This window comes from Panthera leo, chromosome B1 (assembly GCF_018350215.1).
Source record: "Panthera leo isolate Ple1 chromosome B1, P.leo_Ple1_pat1.1, whole genome shotgun sequence".
Classification (NCBI taxonomy): domain Eukaryota; kingdom Metazoa; phylum Chordata; class Mammalia; order Carnivora; family Felidae; genus Panthera; species Panthera leo.
This window is the reverse complement of record NC_056682.1, coordinates 28,127,940-28,150,652: the sequence shown is the minus strand read 5'-3', so window position 1 is coordinate 28,150,652 and position 22,713 is coordinate 28,127,940. Positions and strand designations below refer to the sequence as shown.

Sequence of the window (22,713 nt, the reverse complement as noted above, 5' to 3'; positions counted from 1 at the left end):
CCTCAACAAAGTTGTAATAGTGGCCATTTCTGTAGATAGAAAAGTTGCTTTGATCCAATAGCCAAAGAAACTCATTATAATCCAAGAATGATAGGTCCTACTCAAGCACTTGGAAAACACACAAAGGTGCAATGCACCAGTCCTGAATCACCAGCCAGAAAGACTCTATCATTCATAATGATGATGGAGATTACAAAGCCCCGCCTGAGGCGGAATTTCCTTCCTTCAAAAAGATGCTATGATTCCCTGCCCCCATGCAGAAGTAATGAATGCAATCCACTGAAACACCCTGAAAATACAGAAACCCAGGTTCATTAAGACACTCAAAAACAGGGAAAGTGAAAGAAAAAGAAAAGTCATACACCCCCCCCCCCTCCCAAAACAGATAAATGGGCACCAATCCCTTATGTTCAAAACTGGCAATAAAAGGAAAGAATTAAGCATTTTATTTTGCTCCTCAACTTTTTTTCTGATGAACAAACTAACTTTATTTCAGGGAAAATGAACATAATTAGCAAAATCACTCTTTTCAACACCTAATCAAGTAACGCAGTAAAGATCAATGGATAAAGCCATGAAAATGAAGTTGACAGTCACTTTTACAATGAAGGCATCATCCGATTACTACTTGAACACAGGCCCATTTTGACATCACCACAGAATGACCCAAACACTGGTTACTTCATAATGTAGTACCACATGAATGAAAGCACACAGCACCACCTAGGACTCCTTAACCAAACCTTTCAAATCTAATCAAGACTTTTAATTTGCAGTAAATAAAGGGGACACAGACACCTAAAGGAAGCAAACAGAAAAACCCAGGACTTTTTTTCTCAATATGGCTGATACTTTTTTCAACAAAACAATGGCATAAGAAAGGGGGAGGTGGGGGAAGGGAACTACTCTAGATGAAAAGACCTTTAAGAGACATAACTAAATGCAACATATGGATATACTTTGAACAATTCAACTAGAAAGACTAGGAGGAGGAGAAAGAGAGAAGGGATATAAAAAGCAAGTTGTGGTGTAATCTTGATAAAGCTTAAATATGAATGTAGATGGGTTTCTGGGGTTGATTCTCTCTACATTTTGGTATGCTGAAAACAAGAGAAATAAACAGAAATAAATCTACAAGACCCCAATCTCCTCTGTATTGTGGCCCAAAAAACAAGTTTCTTCTGTAAAGTAGCCAAGGAGACACGAGAAGGGTCCTAAGCTGTAGGTGATTCAAGTCACCAGGGAATGTTTTCATCAGTCCTGTTATGCAAACACGCACACCCCTGTACTTAAGTCACAGGGTAATGAGATTTTTTAATAAAGGTTTTCCTTTCCAAGTAAATTCAGCCTCCTAGGTGAGGAACAATAGGCATGCAGAACCACCACAGAATCTTTCTCTGCCCATGAGGAAAGGAAAAAACCAAACCAAAAGAGCATTCCACTTACTCTCTGCAGGCTTTTCTCCATCTGTCAAATAGGGACAATACTGCCTTACAGTTTTTATGAAGGATTAGCACTAATATGTGTATGTGCCTGTAACTGGCCCCTGGCAGTGGCTCAAGTAAATGACAGCTTATAAAAAATCACTTGCAGCCAGTTACCTACAATCTCAAGATCCTGAAATTTGCAACCACGTGGGCACAGAAGATGACACTGCCCAGCCCAACACATTTATTTCAGCTTTGTGAGACTATGACTAAAGGACCCATCCAGTAAACCTGTGCCTGGAATTCTAACCTACAGAATCGGTGAGACAACAGATGTCATTTTAACCCTCACCCCCAATCCAGCCTCCTTTATCAGCTTGCTTAGTCCATAAATGCTTATCAGAGATGCCTAAAGCACTGTGCTGGTGCGACATGCTCTGTGAAGGAATAAAATACCTGAAAGGGTCCCGTACTGTTCTTCTGGTATCTACGGATGCCCTGGATTCGGCACCACCTTCCAATCCAGCGTGGTCACCCTCTATTTCCTTCTGTGCATCTCTCCAGCCTCACTAGACCACAAGCTCTTCTTTGATCCTTTCCTTCCTACACTTTCACACAAGCCACCCCCTCAAGTCTGTAGATCACTTCTGCATATTCTCTGCTTACTGAAATGTTTCTCACCTTCAGATACTAGGTCTAGAGACCTCCAGGAGATCTTTTCCCATTCTCCCTAATTACCAGCATTATCATCTGCACACGGCATTATCTACGATTTCACTTTAGCACTTGGCTCTGCCTTCTACTGCAGCCATCTACAGGCTGGTTTCCCCTACGAAAGTGTAAAACACCTCAAGAACAGAGCTGTACCTCACTCAGCTTTTTATCTCTCACCTCCCCTCAAATGTTTGCTAAACTCAAGTGAGAAAACTTAACCGGGAACTCAGCATAATTTCCTGCACAGAGCTGTTAATGTTTGACCAGGTTGATCTCCTTGACCTCGAGACAGATATTTAATTAATTAATTAACGTTCCTTCACCCTCAGCCACTAATTAGATTATTCTGTTCAAACCAAGATGGTGCTTCTGGCTCCAACTCCACCGTTTCTCAGGACAGCTAAAACCCTAGCAGCTAATGAAGAGGAGGATGATGAAGAACCCGTATTTGCACCAGCTACACACATTACACCAGGAGCTTGAGATTTTCAGTTCACTTAACTCTCCAAGCAACCATCACTTTTGCTAGGCTTTTCCCCAAGGAAAAGAGCCTTGATTACATGATATTCTATTGTTACAAATCACCTATATATTTATGATATGTAAAATGAGGCCTAGAGCAGAGAATGAAAACAGGCATCAGAGCAGCATGTAATAATATATAATCCCACTCAAATATAAAGACGTGTATCTTTGTATGGCTATTCATCACAAACATTAAAACGGTTATCTCTGGATGGGAGTGGGGATAATTTTCTGCATTCAGTTATAAAATACAGATATTACATGACAAAGATGTTATACTATTAGAAAACCAGTGACTTTCAAGATGCCTCAAACCTCTGTATTTAAAAGTATAGCTCATTTGTAAAATTGTATGTTAAAAAATACAAAGTAAATACAACAGAATTTAATAGCATGTGTCTTTAGGTTTAGGAACTTAAAAACATTAATCCCCCCCCTTAATCTTTTCCAAGGTTCTTCGGTGAACCTGTATTACATCAGGTAATGGGGGTGTGGTGGGGGTGATTAAATAGTTTGGAAAGGTACTCAGTCCAGATCCATTCCCCCAAGGAAGTTCTCCCAGAATGAATGGGAAACATATTATCCAGCTCTTAAAACCACCACATATGCAGCTATTCTTGGGAGGGTCTCTAGAGAGTAAGTGGCATAAATAGAAGCCCCTAGTCAAATGGGAGGCTGGCATGTGAGCCTGCAGACCTCCAGGCACTGGAGGGGCACTGTTTTCCTCCAGTCTAGCTCTGCAGGGCTTATGCTGCTGCAAACTTTTTTTTTTTTTTTTTAAATCAATCAACATTTAGCACTTGCTGTGTTTTTTTTTTCCTTTAAAGTTTACTTATTTTGAGAGAGAGAAGGGGAGGGTAAGAGAGGGAAAAAGAGAGGGGTTGAACAGGGGAGGGAGAGAGAGTCACAGAGAGAATGAATTCTAAGCAGCCTCCACACACTGTCAGTGCAGAGCCTGATGTGGGGCTCAATCTCATGAACCTCGAGACGCGAGATCATGACCTGTGTTGAAATCAAGGGTTGGAAACTTAACCAACTGAGTCACCCGGGTCCCCAGCTGCTACAAACTTAATCACCTGCCCCAAATCTGTAATAGCTATCTGGTAAATGCAGGTTTCCATGCCCCCAAACTATGGTTCTATCATATTAAAAATTAAAACTTAAATTTTAAAAACATTTATCAACTCATTTAAAAAACCAAGCCCATTACATATTAAGATAATATGTTTTACGAAAAACAACTACATATACCAAAACAAGTAAGGATAAAACTTCAATATCTGGTGCAACAGAAGACAACTTATTATCTGCTTATTATTCTTATTATCTGCTTTTAATTCAATCTATTGCAATCTATTGCAATGTACTGATTGTAGTACATGAAAAAGAAAACATAGCCTCACCAGTGAAATCAGTGATTATTAATGAAATTCTTTTAATGAATAAAACGAGTTGACATTTGGAAGATCAGTATAATTCAGTGACCCAGTATTTTCCAAAAGATCAATGTGTCATCATAAAATCATGCATGAAATGGAATTTAACAACATAAAAAGCTCATGGATAAAGTTTGATTCCACAATGCAACAAATCTTCTGGTGTAATATAAACAAGGAATATCCACAATTACCTGTAAAAGATATTGAAATACTTCTTCCTTCACAAGCTACCTATCTCTGGGAGGCCATATTTTTAAATGGATTAAAATTTTTTTAATTTCAAATTTCTTTAAAAAATAATTTTTTTTAATGTTTTATTTTTGAGAGAGACAGAGACAGAGTATGAGAGGGGGAGGGGCAGAGAGAAAGGGAGACAGAATCCAGAGCAGGCTCCAGGCTCTGAGCAAGCTGTCAGCACAGAGCATGATGCAGGGCTTGAACTCAGAAAACGTGAGATCATGACCTGAGCCAAAGTCAGGCGCTTAACTGACTGAGCCACTCAGGCGCCCCTAAAAAAATTTTTTTGAGAGAGTAACCAGGCAGCAAGCAAGCACAAGTAGGGGAGAGGGTCAAAGGGAGGGAGTGGAGGGTAGGGGTGTGGGGGGGGGGATCCCAAGCAGGCTCCACACTCAGTGCAGAACCAGAGGAAGAGCCTGGAATCATGACCTGAACTGAAATCAAGAGTCAGATGCTCAACCCACTGAGCCAGGCACCCGTTTTAATTTTTAATATGGTAATATGTACCTTCCCCATTTTGTCAAAAATATTGTCAAGTGATGTGTAATCAAGAATGGAGATGGAATAAAAATATTTTTTACCTCTTCATCAACGACATTCTTAGATGAAACTGGTTTCTTTTTTTAAACAAAGCATGGGACAGTACAGAATACAATGATGACTAGTGCAGTTTGGTGCCACTGTCTTGACATGTACTAAGGTGCCAGTAATTACGCCCACTGCTACACAGGGAGAAAAACAAACCACTCTCGTGAAAATAGTTTAGACTTCGGGGACTCCTTGAAAGGGTCTTGGAGACCAACCTGGGGTTGGCAGAAAAATACTTTGAGAACTGCTGTACAAGAAAAGGCACCTCTTTCTTTAAGGATTTACAAGTGTGTGAAAAGGAAGAAGGGAAGAAAGAAACAGGGAGACTGAATCAAACTTTAACTGAGAAATGCTCTCTTTTTAATGAGTGAGGAGAGTACATGGCCTTAAAAGAATTAAGTCTATGTTAGCTGTTCCTTCTGGAATGTCCCACTAAATTAACTCCTTTATTCTTTCATTTCTCTGCAGATATAATGAATAATTTAAGTTTACAAAACATGAAAGTTGGGGCAGTTATTTGCATTATAAAAGAATCCTGTGATTTCCAAGGAGATTTGACTTCCTGAGTTCTTAAGGCCTTTGTTTATAGCTAATCAATGATTAAACAAGAAACAAATTCAAAGCATAATGTTAACAGCCATTGCTAATCAAAGATAGGCTACTCATTAAATTGTATCATAAGTAAATTGGATCAGATTTGCTGATCTACACAGTGCTGCAATAACTCACCTCCCACATAAAACAAGATATATATGGAAACCACTTGTCACATCCATTACCTAATATTACTTTAATATTGTTAAACTTAGTTATTAAAATTTACACACATTAAGCAAAAACTAGGAATGTGTGCAGGTTTGAGATGACAGAGGCAGAGACGGGCTGTAAACACTGGTGTGGTGTTGTGAATTTGGTTTTTTTTAACGCAAACAGTATTTCTGATTTGCCAAAGTGGGACATACGTGGAAATAAGCATTAATTAGGATATCTTGGTTTCTAAGAGTATTTTGCTGTCCTCACTGACTGCAGTTTTGTTTGATGTTTTTATTTTTCATAATGTCCAGGGGCCTAAGCACCTGGTGTCCTCACACATATCCTGAGTGCCAAATCCATGTCCTGCCTGATTCTTGACAATGGGCCTTTCTCTGTGATGTGAGAATCGGGCCCACAAATACCTGGCATTACTGGGGGTGAGAGGCTCAGCGGGTCAATCATTATAAAGTCTCAATACCCAGAATGGAAATCATTGGCATGTTTCTGTGAACATCACTTCTGGTAGCTTCAAACTGGTCCACAACAAGGACAGAATTCCTAGACACTCCCACTGTGGAGTTGCTTTGTAGGGAACGGGGGGCACATGACCCAAGTAAGCACAATCCTGCAAGCTCACCTTCCATACTTTGATGTCCTGGTCTCCTTTCCACCGGAAGCCAGCTGCCTCCTGTCTCCTCCTGGTGTCCATCTCCTGGCCCCTCTCCTATATCGCTTCCCAATGGCTCTGACTGCCCAAAGACTCCCCATTACTGCTGTTGTCCACAACTTCCGCATCACATCCGGGCTCCCCCTCCCATCAAAACCCTTATCAGCAAGGACAGAGGTAAGAAAAACGGGTGAAAGAATAATCTGTGGTCTCACCACCACCAATTTCTTTTCCCAAAACTTAGTGTTAGTGAAAGCGGGGTGGAGGTCTGGGGAGGAGGGAAGCTTCCTTCCTAGGAGCACCACCTCCCCAGCAGGGTATTTCCTAGTGGCATTTCAAGGCATATTAAGAAAAAAATTCAGGCAAGGGCCCTTCTCACCACCACTGAATTTCTTCCTCTATGTTAAGACATTTTATGGTGTCCTTCCATTCCTGTCTCCCCAGTGCAGCTTCCAACAGCTTAAGGAAGGAGAGTGTCTTCCTTAAAACATGAGGCTGCCATGCTCAACAATCTCCATTCTCTCCCCACCAATTATTTAGAAAATAATAAGCCTGGGTGGCTCAGTTGGTTAAGCCGGCAACTTCGGCTCAGGTCATGATCTTGCAGTCTGTGGGTTCGAGCTCCGCATTGGGCTCTTTGCTAGCAGCTCAGAGCCTGGAGCCTGCTTCTGATTCTATGTCTCCCTCTCTCTCTGCCCCTCCCCTGCTTGCTCTCTGTCCCTCTCTCTCTCAAATGATAAACATTTTTTAAATGAAAGAAAAAATTTCTCGCCAGGCACTTGAAGACCTTCACCACCACCTCCACACCTTCAACATGAAAAGCCCTTAAAAATAATGCTTCGGGTACACAGTCCTGGATGGAAAACTGGTCACGAGTAAGTAAGAAATGAGGACGCTGGGATTATATGCTATAACCAAACAAAACCAGAAAACCTGACACACCATTTTTTATACATATATGCATAAAATGTATGTAGAAACATATACAATGTAACGTTAACAGTGGTTATTCCTGGATGGTAGGGAAACATATTTTTAACCTTTTAAATTTCATTTATGGTTTCCTTCTCTAACAATAAAATGAATCAGGCATGGTCATTTTACAAAATGAAACTTAACTATTATTTTATAAAGAGAAGAATTAAGAAAAAAAATATATTGGGGCTTATTTCTCAAATGCAGAAGAGCCCAGATTGTGATCATGTGGTTAACATACCTATCTCCAACTCAAATCTTTTATCTCCCTAAATAACAGACCCAATATCCAGTTAAACAACTCCTCCTATTTCTGTGTTATTTTTATTTTTAAACAATTGCAGGACTAGGTCTCTCAAACCCTTCCTTTATGTCAGGAGCAGGCAAGGTTTTCAATCTCCTTGAAAAGTAATATTGAAGGGGTGCCTGGGTGGCTCAATTGGTCAAGCGTCTGATTCTCAATTCTGACCCAGGTTATGATTTCACAGTTCGTGAGTCTGAGCCCCACATCAGGCTCCATGCCGATGGTGCAGAGCCTGCTTATGATTCTCTCTGCCCCTTCAGCACTCACTGTCTCTCAAACTCAAAAAAGAAAAAGTAATAGTGAAAAATTTTCTGCAGATTGCTCATCAATCAGCCTTTTGGGACTTTACAAACAGGGATCACCTAGAGATCACGGAGTCTGCTTAACTAAATTGGTGAGTATTTATGCTGTTTTCATACTATCATGATTCCAAGAGGAGTGTACAGATGAAGTCTAAGGATCTGAAACTATCAATGTAAAACAGAGCTGTAGTATTGCCTCTTGCCATTCATGCTCATTTCCATTTCCATCTGAATGATGGGAAACACTTAAGTAAACTGCCTGCATATCCTCCAGTATAAATCAAAGAAGTCAAATACCCTCCTCTTTGCTGATGATGCCATTATTCATTGAATTGAAATACTTAAACTGTTGAAAGGAGTCACTCTTATTTTCTGAAATAACTCAGAATGAAGTACACCAAAACTAAATAAAAACCCTATGGTTCAATTTGGTCAACTATATAAGAAAACATTTTACAGTTAATGCATCCTGATCATCAAAATCTGATGCTTTATAGAATTATACGGAAGCCTGACTTTCACTGAGCAGTGACCTGCCCTGAAATCTCCTTAGATGCAGGCATCTGGGGTCTCTAATAAGATCATATTTAGGAGCACCTGGGTGGCTTAGTTGAGCATCTGACTCTTGATTTTGCTTCAGGTCATGATCCCAGGGTCTTGGGATCAGACCCTGTGTTGGACTCTGAGCTGAGTGTGGAGCCTGCTTAAGATTCATATTCTCTTTCTCTCTTCCCGCCCCCCACCTCCCTCTCTCTAAATTTAAGAGATTAAAAAAAACAAAATCATCTTTAAAGGCTTAAATGAGTTTAAAGCACCCCTAAGGAATACCTTAAAAACAACTCAAGCCAAAGCTCCTGGTGGGCTGTAAGTTAGGAGTGTGACACAGTGAGGCCTAAAATGAGCTGTGAGACTCCGGGCCAGTTACACAGCTTCCTTAGGTGGAAAAGAGGTATTTTGGCCACACTGTTCCGAAGGATTAGAATAGTAGGTCAGTAAATGGCTGCTTGCTTTCTTCCCTATCCGTTTAATAAGAGGCTGCAGATCATTCCTTCAACAACCTGAATTCCAGCAGCAGGCTGTGCTCACTTGGGACACCAGGCCTTCCACCAGGGTCTCCCACCACTCCTCCTGCTCTAATTCTAGCGAGGGATCTGTGTCACTATGAACTAGTACCCTACAGCAACGGCAACACAGAGGCTGTGGCAAAGGATTATGAGAGCCCAGATGTCATTTTTGGCCCTACAGGCCATTTAATCTCCCTGGGCATCAGAATTTTACCTTAAAGGTAAAAGGGGAAGTTGAAGGATGCTGAAATTCAAAAACTGGATAGAGATACTATACACCAAAATGTTAATGGTGGTTATCTCCGGTGGACCTGGATGACTTTTATTTTCTTCTTTATATTTTCCTGGACTGCTGGAATTTTCCTCTGAGAAGCAGAGGAAACCAAAACTTTCCTCTTATCAGAGTAAACTGGAACTATTTGTTTTTATGAAATATAAAACACAAAAATCTAAGGAAGTTTTTTTTTTTTTTAATTAATTTATTTTGAGAGATGCAGAGACAGAGCGAGTAGGGGAGGGGCACAGACAGGGAGAGAATCTCAAGCAGGCTCCTCAGTGTCAGGGTGGAGTCCAATGCAGTGCTTGAACCCATAAAACCGTGAGATCACGATCTGACCCCGAAACCAAGAGTCAGATGCTTAACAGACTGAGACACCCAATGCCCCTACGGAAGTTGCTTTCCATAGCAAAACAGTCTTGCCCTTATCCCTACAGAACACCTGCAACTTTGTCTTTGCCTTCCCTCCCTCTGAACGGCTTGATTAGGTCTTCCTTAGGCATAGTCACTGGCTTTCTAAATGACCCCACTTGTGGAGAGCAGTGTGGGATACACAGCACCTTGTACTTGGAGGCACCTGCATATTTTCAGAGCAGAGCTGGGAACTGAACAGCACTTTCCAACAGCACATGCTGTGTATGCTGCCTTGGAAAATGCAGGTACCCTGGCTCTGTTCCATGGGCACATGGAGCTTCAGATCAAGCCCTGGGTGGCCCCATCCCACAGAGGCAAAAATTAACAGATTTTAGGCTTGTGGAGTGTTGTCCCCAGAAGCAGAAGGGCACTTGCTAGGCATTTTAGAAGTTTTCTGAACTTTCCTAGGATCTTTTCAGACATGAAACAGAAAATTCACTTCCACACAGCCAGGGTCAGTATTGGATGAATGGGAAATTCCAGTGGTATGGCAGAAATCAAGGAAGTGGTCTGATTATTCACCAAGGGATTATGTGCTTACCAGGTATTTAACAAGAGTATCAGTTCAATAGAGCATTTTTCTTTTTTTTGGCGGGGAGGGGGGTGTGGAGGAGAGGGAAACAGAGGAGTGAGCGGTAGAATTTAACTTTACAATTCCTTGCTCTGCTGGGGATTCTCAAATCTGTGCATCAGAATCACCCAAAGAGTTTTTAAAAATGCAGAGCATAAGTCCTAGACCAGACCCACAGAATCAGAATCCCTGGGGTTGGACTATGGGAATCTGAATTATTGCAAAGTTCTAGAGCCTTTTGATACTTACTCCCTAAAATTAAAGTTGAATGGGTAAAATCTGAGCAAATGCTCTGTACGTATTGGCTGCCTCCACCTTTAAAGCCACTATGATAATACGGTATGCCACAAGCAGTGCAAACAGACCAAGAGCATGGAGTCAACTATATTCCCTATGTATTGTGACAAAACTTATCAAAATAGAATTTAAATATGTGCATTTTATTGTTTCCCTGTCATGCCTCAATAACACCATAATTTTTTAAAGTTCCAAATGAAAAAGCACAAAATAAAAAATCTGTAGCATCTTGATTTTACATGTATTCCTAGGTGCTAGATGCAGAGTATACAAATGCAGAAAAACTACAGTCTCAACTATGAGGAACAGAAGGCACAACATATATGTTCTTACACGCACATATTAAACAGTCACGGAGTAGTCACTCTTGTGAATGGGGCCCTCTTATGTTAATTAATCCTCACAACCCTATGGGTAGGTATAACTATTACTGCCATTTTAGAGATGACACAACAGAGAGAGGTTAAGTAACTAGACCAAAGGTACAAAACTAAAAAGTAACAGGTCAGAATTTAAATCCAGGCTCTATCACTTGATGTGCTAGCCTGTTCGAGCTGCCGTAACACAATACCACAGACTGGGTGGTATGGATTTTCTCACAGTTCTAGAGACTACGAATTCTAAGACTAAGGTGGGGACACATTTGGCTTCTCCTGAGGCCTCTGTAACTTGGCTTGCAGATGGCCTCTTTCTTACTATGTCCTCACCGGCCTTTTCCTCTGTGTGAACACATCCCCAGCGTCTCTTTTTCTTCAAGGAACCCAGTCATATCGAATTAGGGCCCACCCTAATGGCCCCATTTAATCAGGTCTTTAAAGACTTTATCTCCAAGTACACTTGCATCTAGAGCCACTGAGGGTTGGAGTTTCAACATAGGAATTTTGGCAGAACGCAATTCAACCCATAATGCCTGATGACGGTGTAACCTCAAAATTACTGGATCTCCCTAAGGCCTGTTTCTTCAAGTGTCCAATAGTGCTAATGAGAATCCAAGGAGATAATTCATGTGAAATGCTTAGCAGTGTCTGGCACATCATTTTACAGATGAGAACAACACTCAAGAGACGGTGATTTGCCCTGTTTTCGGCTCTAAAGTGGAGTTCTTACCCTATAGAACCCTACTTTCCTGTACAAGCAAATGTATAATCCAGCAGAATTTTATATAATTTATAAAATTTTTGTATCTCTTACTTCTTGCTTTCTCACGGTACTTTTCTTACTTTATTATAAACAAGGGAATAAGTTAAAACTTCATTAGGGAATTATTTCATTAGTAAAGTATACTACACTTTCCTGGAACCGTATAGGACTTTCATTCATCGTCTCTCCTAATTTACAAAGACAGTTAGCTATAGTCACAGTGATGATGCCTCAGAAGATCAATATTTATTTTTAACTATTAAGAAAGAAAAGCAACTCAATGCTTTTTTTAAAAAAAATTAAGATTGTACTTTATGTTTGCCTGGTACTCTACATAGTATATCCATTTAATCCTCAACACAATCTTAGGATCTTGTTTTATTGAGCTCTCCTAACAAGCACGTGAGGAAGGTATTATTCCCATTTATAGCTGAGGGAACAGGAGGAGCAGAGCAAGGTTCAATGTTTTTCTTTAAGGTCACAGAGCTTCACAACGACAGGCAGAACCAGAACTCTCACTGACATCTTTGAGTTTAAGACCAAGGTTCTCCATTTCAGGCCACTATCTGCCTTGGCAAGTACAGTAGCTGTTTTTCTCATTTCCCATTCTCTACACAGAGCAGGTGCTCAGCAAATAAGGCAGTCTGATTTGGGGCAATCTAGAATAAGCTGTAAAAAATCTTTGACGTCCTTTATATGGGCCAAGTTTCCTGACAACTTTGACCACCACCAATCCCTTGGACTAATAGCTCTTTTAAGGAACCAACCAGTCTCCTTCTTCCCCAATATTCAGCACACTGAGTGCTCATTAAAGTTCAACAGGTATCTGAGAAATGAGCGTTCAAGTAAACTGTTGTGTAATAGAATCTTGCATGTTCTTCCTTTAGTGATGACAAAGGGCACTTTTCAGCCACAACTATATAAAAACATCAACAAAAAGAAACATTAAAAAACCTCTCTGTTGGGGCACCTGGATGACTCGGTTAAGCGTCTGACTCTTGATTTCAGCTCAGGTCATGATCTCATGCTTCATGAGCTTGAGCCCCAGGTTGAGCTCCACGCTGACAGTGCAAAACCTTCTTGGGATTCTCTCTTGCGCTCGCCCGCCCTCTCTCTCTCTCTCTCTCTCTCTCTCTCTCTCTCTCGCAAAATAAATAAACAAACAAAAAACCTCTCTCACAGTCTATAACAGAGAAGCCTACAGGGTTTTTCTAGGCCCGCAATTCAAAGATTCCACTGCAGTCTACTCCTAACAGTGGTTGAACTGACCACCACACCTTGAACACCAATTACAGGCACAGTGCAATTGGGAATCACCAGTGAAGAACCACACCATGGTGTTTTTAGTCTACAGCATGCTCTCAGGGAAAACAATTTGGCATATGTGAGAGGGAAGTTCACGATTCCCAGAGGGAATTGCAATGGATGATAAGGTCAATCTGAGTCAGAGTGGAATTGCTGTTCATCAAGGCCCCTATGCTGTAAAAGGGAGCTATATTAAGAGGTATCATGACAACTTTTATTTTCTCAAGAATATACTGGTGTGTGGATTTTTTTTTTTTTTTTTTTTTTTAGCTTCAAGTTTGTTTTGCCATAGCAGCCCAGGCAAGTTTTGCCTGTGCCATGGAAACTATCTGACCACTTCTGAGTTGTTCTGGATACAGGGAAGGGAGGTGGGCAGAGCTGGCCAGAGTGGTGTCCTGAACTCCACTTCAAGCTCTCTTTCAACTTCAGAGACTTGTGGATGTCCACTTTTTCACCTCTGTTGCTTCTGTGTACCCTGTCGTGAACTATCACCTCCCTGGCTACCAATTTCACAGAGCTTTTATAAGCAGATTAAAAAAAAAAAAAACTGAGGTCCCAGAACAAAAGCATTCAATGAAGAATTGAAAGGGTAAGTATTGCCAGCATTACATTTGCTGTCTGAATTCATCTTTTCAAAGCAGTCTTAGATCTGAAGCAGCAAATTTACTAGAAAACTAAAGAGGTACTCCAGGTTTTCTCTTCTAAATCAAGGTATCTCACAAATACTTTTCCCTGACATCTAAGGAGAGAAGAAATCTCAGAGGGAAATAAAGAGGCATACAAATAGAAAACTCTATAAATGGCCAAACTAAAATACTAATCTATCCACTTATAACTGCAATTAACATTTATTAAATACATGCAATATACAAAAGGTACTGAACTAAATGCTGTAAGGACACAGAATCATTTAAGAAATGTCTTCTCATCTTCCTGTAGTGCATCTGTGCCATAAGATGAAACTTGTTTAGAAAAGGTTTCAGGTTTCCCTAGGACATGGAAGAACAAAACTTTTTCTCTATTATGACTTCTGGCCTCACAGAAAAATTTTAGAACACACTAGGGAGAGAAAACTCTTACCTGTTAGTTTCCACTGACAAGCGGCAGCACTCAAGAGTTACATGGCTACAGAATGACTATAACTTCCATAATAACCTAATTAAATCTGACACACACATGACATGGGGGGGAGAAAGAAACTCACGTGCCCTTCAATTTCAGTAAGAAAATTTGAAACGTACCGACAAGGAAAGCAGGAGGAAGATCAAGATCATGTGGTTTGGAAAGAAGATCAAGAACGATAGGGCAAAAATATTCCAAATAACAGCAAGTCACTTGGGATTGCTTGAATGCCCTGCCATATTAAATCACATATGGCTACAAAATGAAAGGAAAAGTTAAGGCCTATCTCACGCCTCACTTATGCTACTGATTGAGTTTGAGAAAGAAAATTAAGACAATCTTTTCAAGTTACTCAATCAAAGGCAAAACTGTAGGCTGGCCATTTAAGGGAATAAGCTCATTAGGTGGGGTAAAACACTTGTTTAGCAATTAGTGTCCTTACCCAATTAATTTACAACAGGAAGCCCTAAATTTCCTTAAATTTATCAGTATTGGTTTGCCAGAACTGACTGTTCCAATATATAAATTCTTTGTGTTTACTTTTCCCTCTGGATTTATGGGCTCAACTGTTCTCAAAAACAGAATTTTAATATCTGCTTCTTTCACTTTTAATATTCTACTTTCCCAAGCCACAGAACTGATGTTCTTCAACAAATGAAGTAAAATGCCGAGAACCAACTCTCATATCCAGGGATGGGGGAATAAAGAAGGGTTTATACCCTCAGGCAAACAGAAACACCCTTACAATAAGGTCGAGATGACATTAAGGAAATATACAGCACATCAAATGAAATTTTGTAGTAGTTACAGTTCTCATCCAGCTGAACCACCTTTTAGGGCAGCCAATCATGAACAAGATTCCTGTATTTGGAATTAAGACAGCAAGAATAGACAGCCTCTCCACAGAATTAGAAAATGACACTCAGCCAGCTCTATGTCCTGTGGTGTAATTTCACATGCAGCACACCAACAATTCTTGGTTATTCTCTCTCTTTTTTTTTTTAATGAAAAGTAGATTGACTTACATGGCTCTCTGGCAATGAACTGAGGTACAGTGTTGGGCAGAGGAGTACTGGGGTTTGGAGTCCCTACTAGTTTGTTCTTGGCCATCTTCGTGTTTGCCTTAGCAAACTCTAGTCGTAGTGTTTGCGGAATTTCAGGATCGAAGCGGATGCCCTTTGGAAATAAAGAACAAATGGAAGATGTTTTCATTTCCTTAGAGTCAAACCGGAATGGTGACAAAATAAACACACCAGTAAACCCTGGCCTATCAGGAAAAAAAGGTCAGCAAGAACTCATTCTCACTACTTACACATAATATGTGAAAATCTGTAATACAACATGTCTAGAAAGTCAGGGGAGATTTTGTTTACTTAATTCAAAAATTTAGTTACATGTTTTTTCAACTATTTCTTCTTGAACAAAAACCTTCAGGATCAAGTTTTTGGCTTTTTTTTCCTTCTCCTTAAAGTTTGTTTATTTTTGAGAGAGAGAGAGAGAGAGAGAGAACGAACACAAACGGGGGAGAACCAGAGAGAGGGAGACAGAGGATCCAAAGCAGGGTCTGCACTGCCAGCACAGAGCTCAACGCGAGGCTCGAACTCACGAACCATGAGATCATGACCTGAGCTGAAGTCAGATGCTTAACTGACTGAGCCACCCAGGTGCCCCAGGTTCGAGTTCTAAATATGGACCAGCAAAGTCCTAGTAGAGTTAAAAACCTCAATTAATGGCTACCAATAAGAATAATTAACGTAAAGCTCTGTACAATACTGGAAATCACGGAGACCCAGGCCCTGACAAGTGTTCTGATACTGATGTAAAACAGTATTATCCTTCAATGCCTTAGTTTAATCACCTATAAATAAAGAAAATTCCCCTCCCTTTCTAACTAGAGGGCTTTCATAATGGTGATACATGTAGTACTGAGTTATTAAAACAGAAACTGAGATTAAAGATTTCAATGTAACTAGTATCATTTAATTCCAATTAGCTAATAAATTTATATAAAGCCTTACTGTCTTGAGGTGGTAACATCCCAGTTTTGATTATAGCTGGCTTACTAGCTACATGGCTAGAGACAACAGATTATATGGGCCAAAGAGAGGGTAGTAATTTCAATTACCCTTGACCCTATTATTACAGTTAACCTAAAACAAAACATTCAATAAATCATAAACATTATAAAACACAAGATTTAGGGCAAGATAAATCTCTTTTGAAACCCTCCTACTATTCAAGAATGCCTCTGTTACTAATCATAATAAATAATCTCCTATTTTCCAGTGCTATGCATTCTGGATCCCAACAACAGTAACAAAAAGATATCCCAGTATAGTATATAAATGTGCATCCAAAACAGGCTCAGGTCCCACATCTGTCTGCATGGTATGCCCTGGAAAGGGGGTGGATTTCTGAAAATGAGTATCCTAAGAACACAGGTTTTCCATTTAGTGTACATGTGAGCTTGTGGGTCCCAAAGGCCCCTTTCTACATAATTAGCTTGACAAAAGAGCAATTTCCACAAGAAATTAGTAAGAATCTTTGACTCTGTAGACCAGGATGAACAACTCTGAGCTTTACAGGTTCAGCTCCAAAGATGAGACAAAGAGCCTGTGACTGGACAGTTAACTGCAGTAAGAGAAATAAGGGGGGAGGAAGAAAGAGAGCTCCTCAGGGAGATACAACAAAAGCCACAGAGCCCTGACCTACAGACATCCTGGAGTGGGTGGAATTTCTTTGTGAGCCTGATTTGTCCATTCTCTGAGAAGAAACCAACTGAAGGTAGCAACAGGGGTGGGCGGGAAGAGAAGGAATCCACTCTGTACAGCCCTAACCAACAACAAAAAGCAAAAAGCAAAAAGCAAAAAGGGAGGGTGCCAGTTATAAGAAAGGTAAAAAGAAATTCTTTCCCTAACAGTTCTGTTTTTATTTCATTTTAACTTAGGAAACCTCAGTATTATCTTGCCAAACACATAAATGAGGAAAAAGAGTAAGGCCACATTCTGAAGCAGAGTTTGCTTTCATCTGCTTCCACGTAAGAGCATTTCACTCTATCAAAGCTAGTATCACAACAGAATAAATATTTCCAAATATGGACCCAAAGAGCTGTGGTCTTTGCTGAGACAAGTGCAGTCCCTGGCTAACGGTATGCTGTGCCTATTTACACAACACCCCATCAGCTACACATAGTAGCAATCTGCCAATCTGCCATCAATTTCAGGATGTCCTCCCTGGCACTCCACTCCACCAACCTTCCCGTGAAGAAGGATTTTTTTTTTTTTTTAAGCCAACTTTTATTGTACTTGCTGCTTCCCGAAGAAGGAACTTTCCTAAACCTGAGCACTGTGGTCCAGGCCATTGTAGCACGAGAAGAGCATCCTGGGACCTCTCAGCGGTCCTGTGGAACTTCTAGCCTCAGATAATGAGGCTGCACATCTGAATTCCATGCCTCAGCTCTTCCACTGGTGCTCCAGAGTCAACAGAGGCTCTGCACAACATGCTTGCCTTTTACACCGCTTGGACTGATGGCTCGTGTCCTAAAACATGCTGAATTAAGCCTCCCCAACTCCCTCTTCATACCCCTCCTCTCTGCGAGCTAAAATAACACCACCGTCATGTTCCAAATCAAAGTTCCAACTCCTTATTTAAAAAAAAAAAAAAAAAAAAAAAAAAAAAAAAAAAAAAAAAGGCAAGCTCAGAAGTTAAAATGACCTAATTTGTTTGGCAGCTTATTCAGAGGCCGGAGGCTTAGAATACAAGCCACATTCCTCTAACATCTTTAGCAGCAATACCATATTTGGTAATCAATATCCTGCTCGGCTCAGTTTCTATCCAGAGGGATCAGCCAAGCCAAAAACATTTTAAATGTTAAAGGATGATGGGGGGTTGTGGGGGTGGGCAGGGGTAGGGAGAGCATGGAAATGGAAGGAAACAGGGGAGAAAGATAAAAAAAGAAGAAGATAGATAAGGAGACCTGAAAAAATAAAAACACCTTGTGCTTTTAATTAAAGCCTAATAAGATTATTCTCTGGCCAGAGTGATTTCACATTAAATGCTGTAGGTGAAGATTACTGCCAAGTCAAGAGGGGACTCGGTGCCTTTCAAAATCAACTTTTTCCTTTCTTGCCTATAATCTGCCAAAACTCTTCTCATAACGAAGAGAAATCTTCTTCTTACACCTGTAAATGGTATCTTATTTACATGGTCACCAGAAGAAAGAGTTTCTGGATAGCAATATGATATCAATTTGAGAATAAAGCTACTCAGAAGCCACCCAATCTGATGGACTACACGGACAGCCAAAAATCTCTTCAAGGACAGTGACCAAACCAACACAGGTTCACCATGAACTACAAAGGTTGAAATCCCTACCTAGGAGGTACAAAGACAGTGCTGACAAATAACATATCCTTAATAGTCTCGTATTCTTAAGAGTCTACCAGGGCAGTTTCAAATCCTATACTTTGGTGTCCCAGACCGAATGTTGAGGTCCTGCCAGGATTCATATATTGAGGCCCTAACCCCCAATGTGATGGTATTGGGAAGTAGGGTCTTGGGAGGTAATTAAGTTTAGAGAAGATCTTAAGAGTGGGCCCCTAAGATGGGGTCAGTAGTATACCCTTAGAAGAGGAGGAAGATACACCAGAGATCTGTCTCCAAAAGCACACACCAAATAAAGGCCACACAAGTACACACACAGTGAGAACTACAACCAAGGAAGAGGATTTTCACCAGATACAGAATCTGCTGGTTAACATGATCTTGGATGTTCTAGCCTCCAGAACTGAGAGAATTAAATGTCTGTTGTTTAAACCATCCCAGTCTATGGTATTTTGTTATGGCAGCCCCAGCTAGTCTTGCTAACATGCTAACAGTTTTCCTTCCTGTGCCATAGTTTCTAAAATGTTTCACAGTATTCTTTCTGAACACTCTGTGGCCTCATATAGATAAATTTCCCCTTTCCCATCAGCCAATCTCCAATTCCACCTTTTCCATCATCACAGGTGATTCAACCCACAGGAACAGTCTTCTTCAACTGGTGTATGGCCTGGTATTTGATCACTAGAAGTCCTAAGAATTCAATCTCAAAAGCTACAGAGAGCAATTAGCAACTCCTAAAGAAAATTCAGATTCTGCATTTACACACTGTAATGCTTTAAATTCAAACTCAGTTATTGCATTCAGGACTATGTTGAAGGAATTATTTTAAAATACCCTTTTCCTCTTTCTCTTAAATGTAAATAAAACTTAACTATTTGTAAACAAAAGTTAAAAGGTTTTTCTGAATTGTGGGCTTAAACCTCCCAATGCAAATTTGTGTTTCCTATTTAAATTGGATTAAGATTATAAGCAAATCAGAGAGCTTAAAAATGCCATTTATTGCTCAAAAACTCTATCAAAGCCCATAATCCTAAAAGGATAAGGAAAAGGCTAGTATATAATACACAGAAGGAAATGGGCAAGGTGAAGTTACCAAATCCTGAAGACTCAAGCCTCTAGGGATAAAGAGAGTCACTGTTAAATGAATTTCTACGTCTTCCAGTGACTTGAAGACAAAATGGAGAAAATATTAATTGAATATGCACAAAGCCCACATCCTAAGTAGCTCCCCTATTTCTCTAGCTATTGTGATACTGGCTTCTTGTGTATACTGCCTGGTACTGGAATGATTTATTGGCTGCAAATCATGGATTTGGGACCATATAGGTACAACATCTTCCAACTCCTTAGTACTGTCACTGGTCTTGGACTAACGTTATCCCACATGAGTGAGGATAAAGGTTAGGAGTTTAGGGGCGTGTGGGTGGCTCAGTCAGTTAAGTGTCTTACTCTTGGTTTCAGCTCAGATCATGATCTCACAGTTCGTGAGTTCAAGCACTGCGGCGGGCTCTGTGCTAACAGTACAGAGCCTGCTTGGGATTCTCTCTCTCCTCTCTCTGCCCTTCACCTCTCAAATTAATAAACTTTAATTTAAAAAAGAAAAGGTAGGATGTATTCACTAAATAATGGGAAGAAAGAGGAAAAGAGCGATTCTAGAATGATTAGGCTATCCTTAGAGACCTTCCTTCATATATGCAATGTGTGGTCCTTGATAGAACGAAACAGATGTAAAAGACCTTTTGTGGAAAAATGGAGAAAACCAAATACAGAATGGGCATAGGTGGTATTTAGGAATTGTCAATATGTGATATTATAGTAACTTAGGAAAATGTCTCTAGCTTTTAGTACTAAAATACAAAGACTATAATGACAAAATGTAATGATCCAACATGCATTTACTTAGAAACACTTAGGAAAAAAAGATGAAGGAAATGTGGCAAAATGGTAAGTTGGTAAATTCTGGTGATGGGTTAAGAGATGTTCATTACTATATTCTTTACCTTTTGGTATGCTTAAAGTTTCATGATAAAGAGTAAAAAACAAAACAAAACAAAACAAAATTTGACCAAGCACATAAACCTTGTTATGTGTGAGACAAAAGAATAAATGAAATTAAGTTTCTACCTTGAGGGAGTTCAGAGGTCACACTCTGGTGGTGGAGCTGTATAGGTAAACTAATGGTTAAACAGATAAACACAATGTCTACGGCCTTGTGAGAAACACAGCCAAGGCAGAAAGTGACTGGGAACAGGGGAGGCAAAGGCATCATAGAGGAAGTGATGGAAGAGCAGAAATTTACCGGGTGGCAGTCCAGGAAAGGGCTCAGCAAAGTTGTGTGTGACAGGATGTAGAGAAGGGTTGAGTATGTGCATGTACATGCATGCGGGGCAGGGAGATAAATGACTGTACAAGCAGGCTAGGGTGAGACCACAGGACCTTTTGTGCCATGAGGAAGAACTCTGGAATATGAGCATAGCCGAGATGCTAAAATTTTTTAAACTGAGTAACTAATACAATGAGGTTTAGTAGATCCATGATTCTCAAATGTTAGCATGACTCAGAATCATCTAGTTGACTTCCTAACAACAGAGTCCCACACCTCCAGAGTTTGATTCAATAGGTTTAGGATGGGACCTGAGAATCTGCATTTCTAACAAGTTCCCAAGCTGATGCTAATGCTGCTTGTATAGGACTATTTGAGAATCACTGTAGTAGAGGGTAACTCCAGTAGTGAAAGGGCAGCTGAAGTGAAAGCAGACACTGGAACAGACCAGACATGAAGCAGTTAGAACAGACCTGGAAAGAGAGGGTCTCTGGGATGGCTGCTTGGCTTGCTGGTCCTTCTCTGGGAGGGCACCCAGAGGCCAATGTCTGCTGAGCCCTTACATCCTTAGCAACAGCTCTGACTATTCAAGGGACAGATGCTGTCCAAAGTGACCATATGTGTTTTTTTCTTCTGAGGATTTCAACCTTACATATTAGAAACATAGAAAATGGAGGTGGGCTGGCATTAAGTCACCATAACGGTCTCTTCCTCCAGAAAAAGTCTCCAAATTCCCGTCACTGAGTGAGGTCTTCAGAGCCCTCCTGATGCCTGACAGAGTCTTATTTGGTACAACCTTCAAATCTGTAAGCTACCAGCTATCCCAGTATCTTTACAAATAGTACTATTAAAGTAAGTCAGTTTGTCAGTTCTTGACGAAGAGTTTAAGGGACAATGAAAACACTCATTATTTAGAAAAAATACTGGTAAATAATGAGGCAAAGCTGTACGTACGTGTACACACACACACAGATGTCCAGAGCAACAGAAGGTTAAAAAAAAAAAAAAAAAAAAAAAGATTGTCAACAATGTTTAATGGATCTGGGGGTGGGGAGAGGAGATTATATATTTGTATGTGAACACTTTATCTGTGTAAGCCCATGAATGTTCATGGTGAAACCAACTAACCTGTTAATAGTGGTAACTCTGGTGGTGACAACGGGAAGAAAACATCTGTTTTGTACTGTTTAAGTTTCTTACAAATACGTTTAAAGTTATACATCTGATAGATTAAAAAGAAGAAAGGGAGAGAGCTCACAGAAGGGATTTTCCAGGGAGTGCTACAAGAGGCAGAGCAGAACCAATACAAGACATCCTAGCACACAGCACTCAACCAGCTATATTAGTGTGTTATTTTTTTAAAATTATTTTCAAGTAACTTCAGATTTATAGAAAAGTTGCAGATGTAGTACAAAGAATTCCCATATGCTCTTTGCCTAGATTTCCTCCACATAATTTTGTTTCCTCCCTGAACTGTAGAAGAGTAAATTGAAGCACGATGCCCCTTTACCCTTTACAGTTAGATTTCCCAAAAGCAAAGATTATCTGTTTTCCTGATCCAGGATCTAGTCCAGAATCATACACAGCATTTAGCGGTCATCTCTTTAACTCTCCTGGAATATCTTCCTCTGTCCTTGTCTTCTGAGACCTTGACATTTTTTTTTTTTTTTTTTTTTTTTTTTTTTTTTTTTTTAGGAGTACAGGCTATTTTGTTGAATGTCCCTCAATTTGGGCTTATCTGATTTGTTTCTTGATTAGATTCAGGTTATGCATTTTTGGCAGGAATATCACAGAAGAGATGTGTCATCTCAGTGCACCATATCAGGAGGTACATGATGTCATTTTTGTCCCATTACTAGTGATAACTCTGATCACTTGCCAAGTTT

The 22,713-nt window shown here is 40.2% G+C and overlaps 1 protein-coding gene across 7 annotated transcripts in view; it reads right to left on the bottom strand.

The window, feature by feature from the left end:
- Positions 1 to 22,713, bottom strand: part of RBPMS (RNA binding protein, mRNA processing factor) — a 169,697-nt gene that overhangs the window by 44,414 nt on the left and 102,570 nt on the right. For all 7 annotated transcript variants that reach the window (XM_042934449.1, XM_042934442.1, XM_042934444.1 and 4 more), the window contains one exon: positions 15,147 to 15,297. In XM_042934449.1, the coding sequence (XP_042790383.1) occupies positions 15,147 to 15,297 (151 nt within the window). The remainder of the gene's footprint in view (positions 1 to 15,146; positions 15,298 to 22,713) is intronic.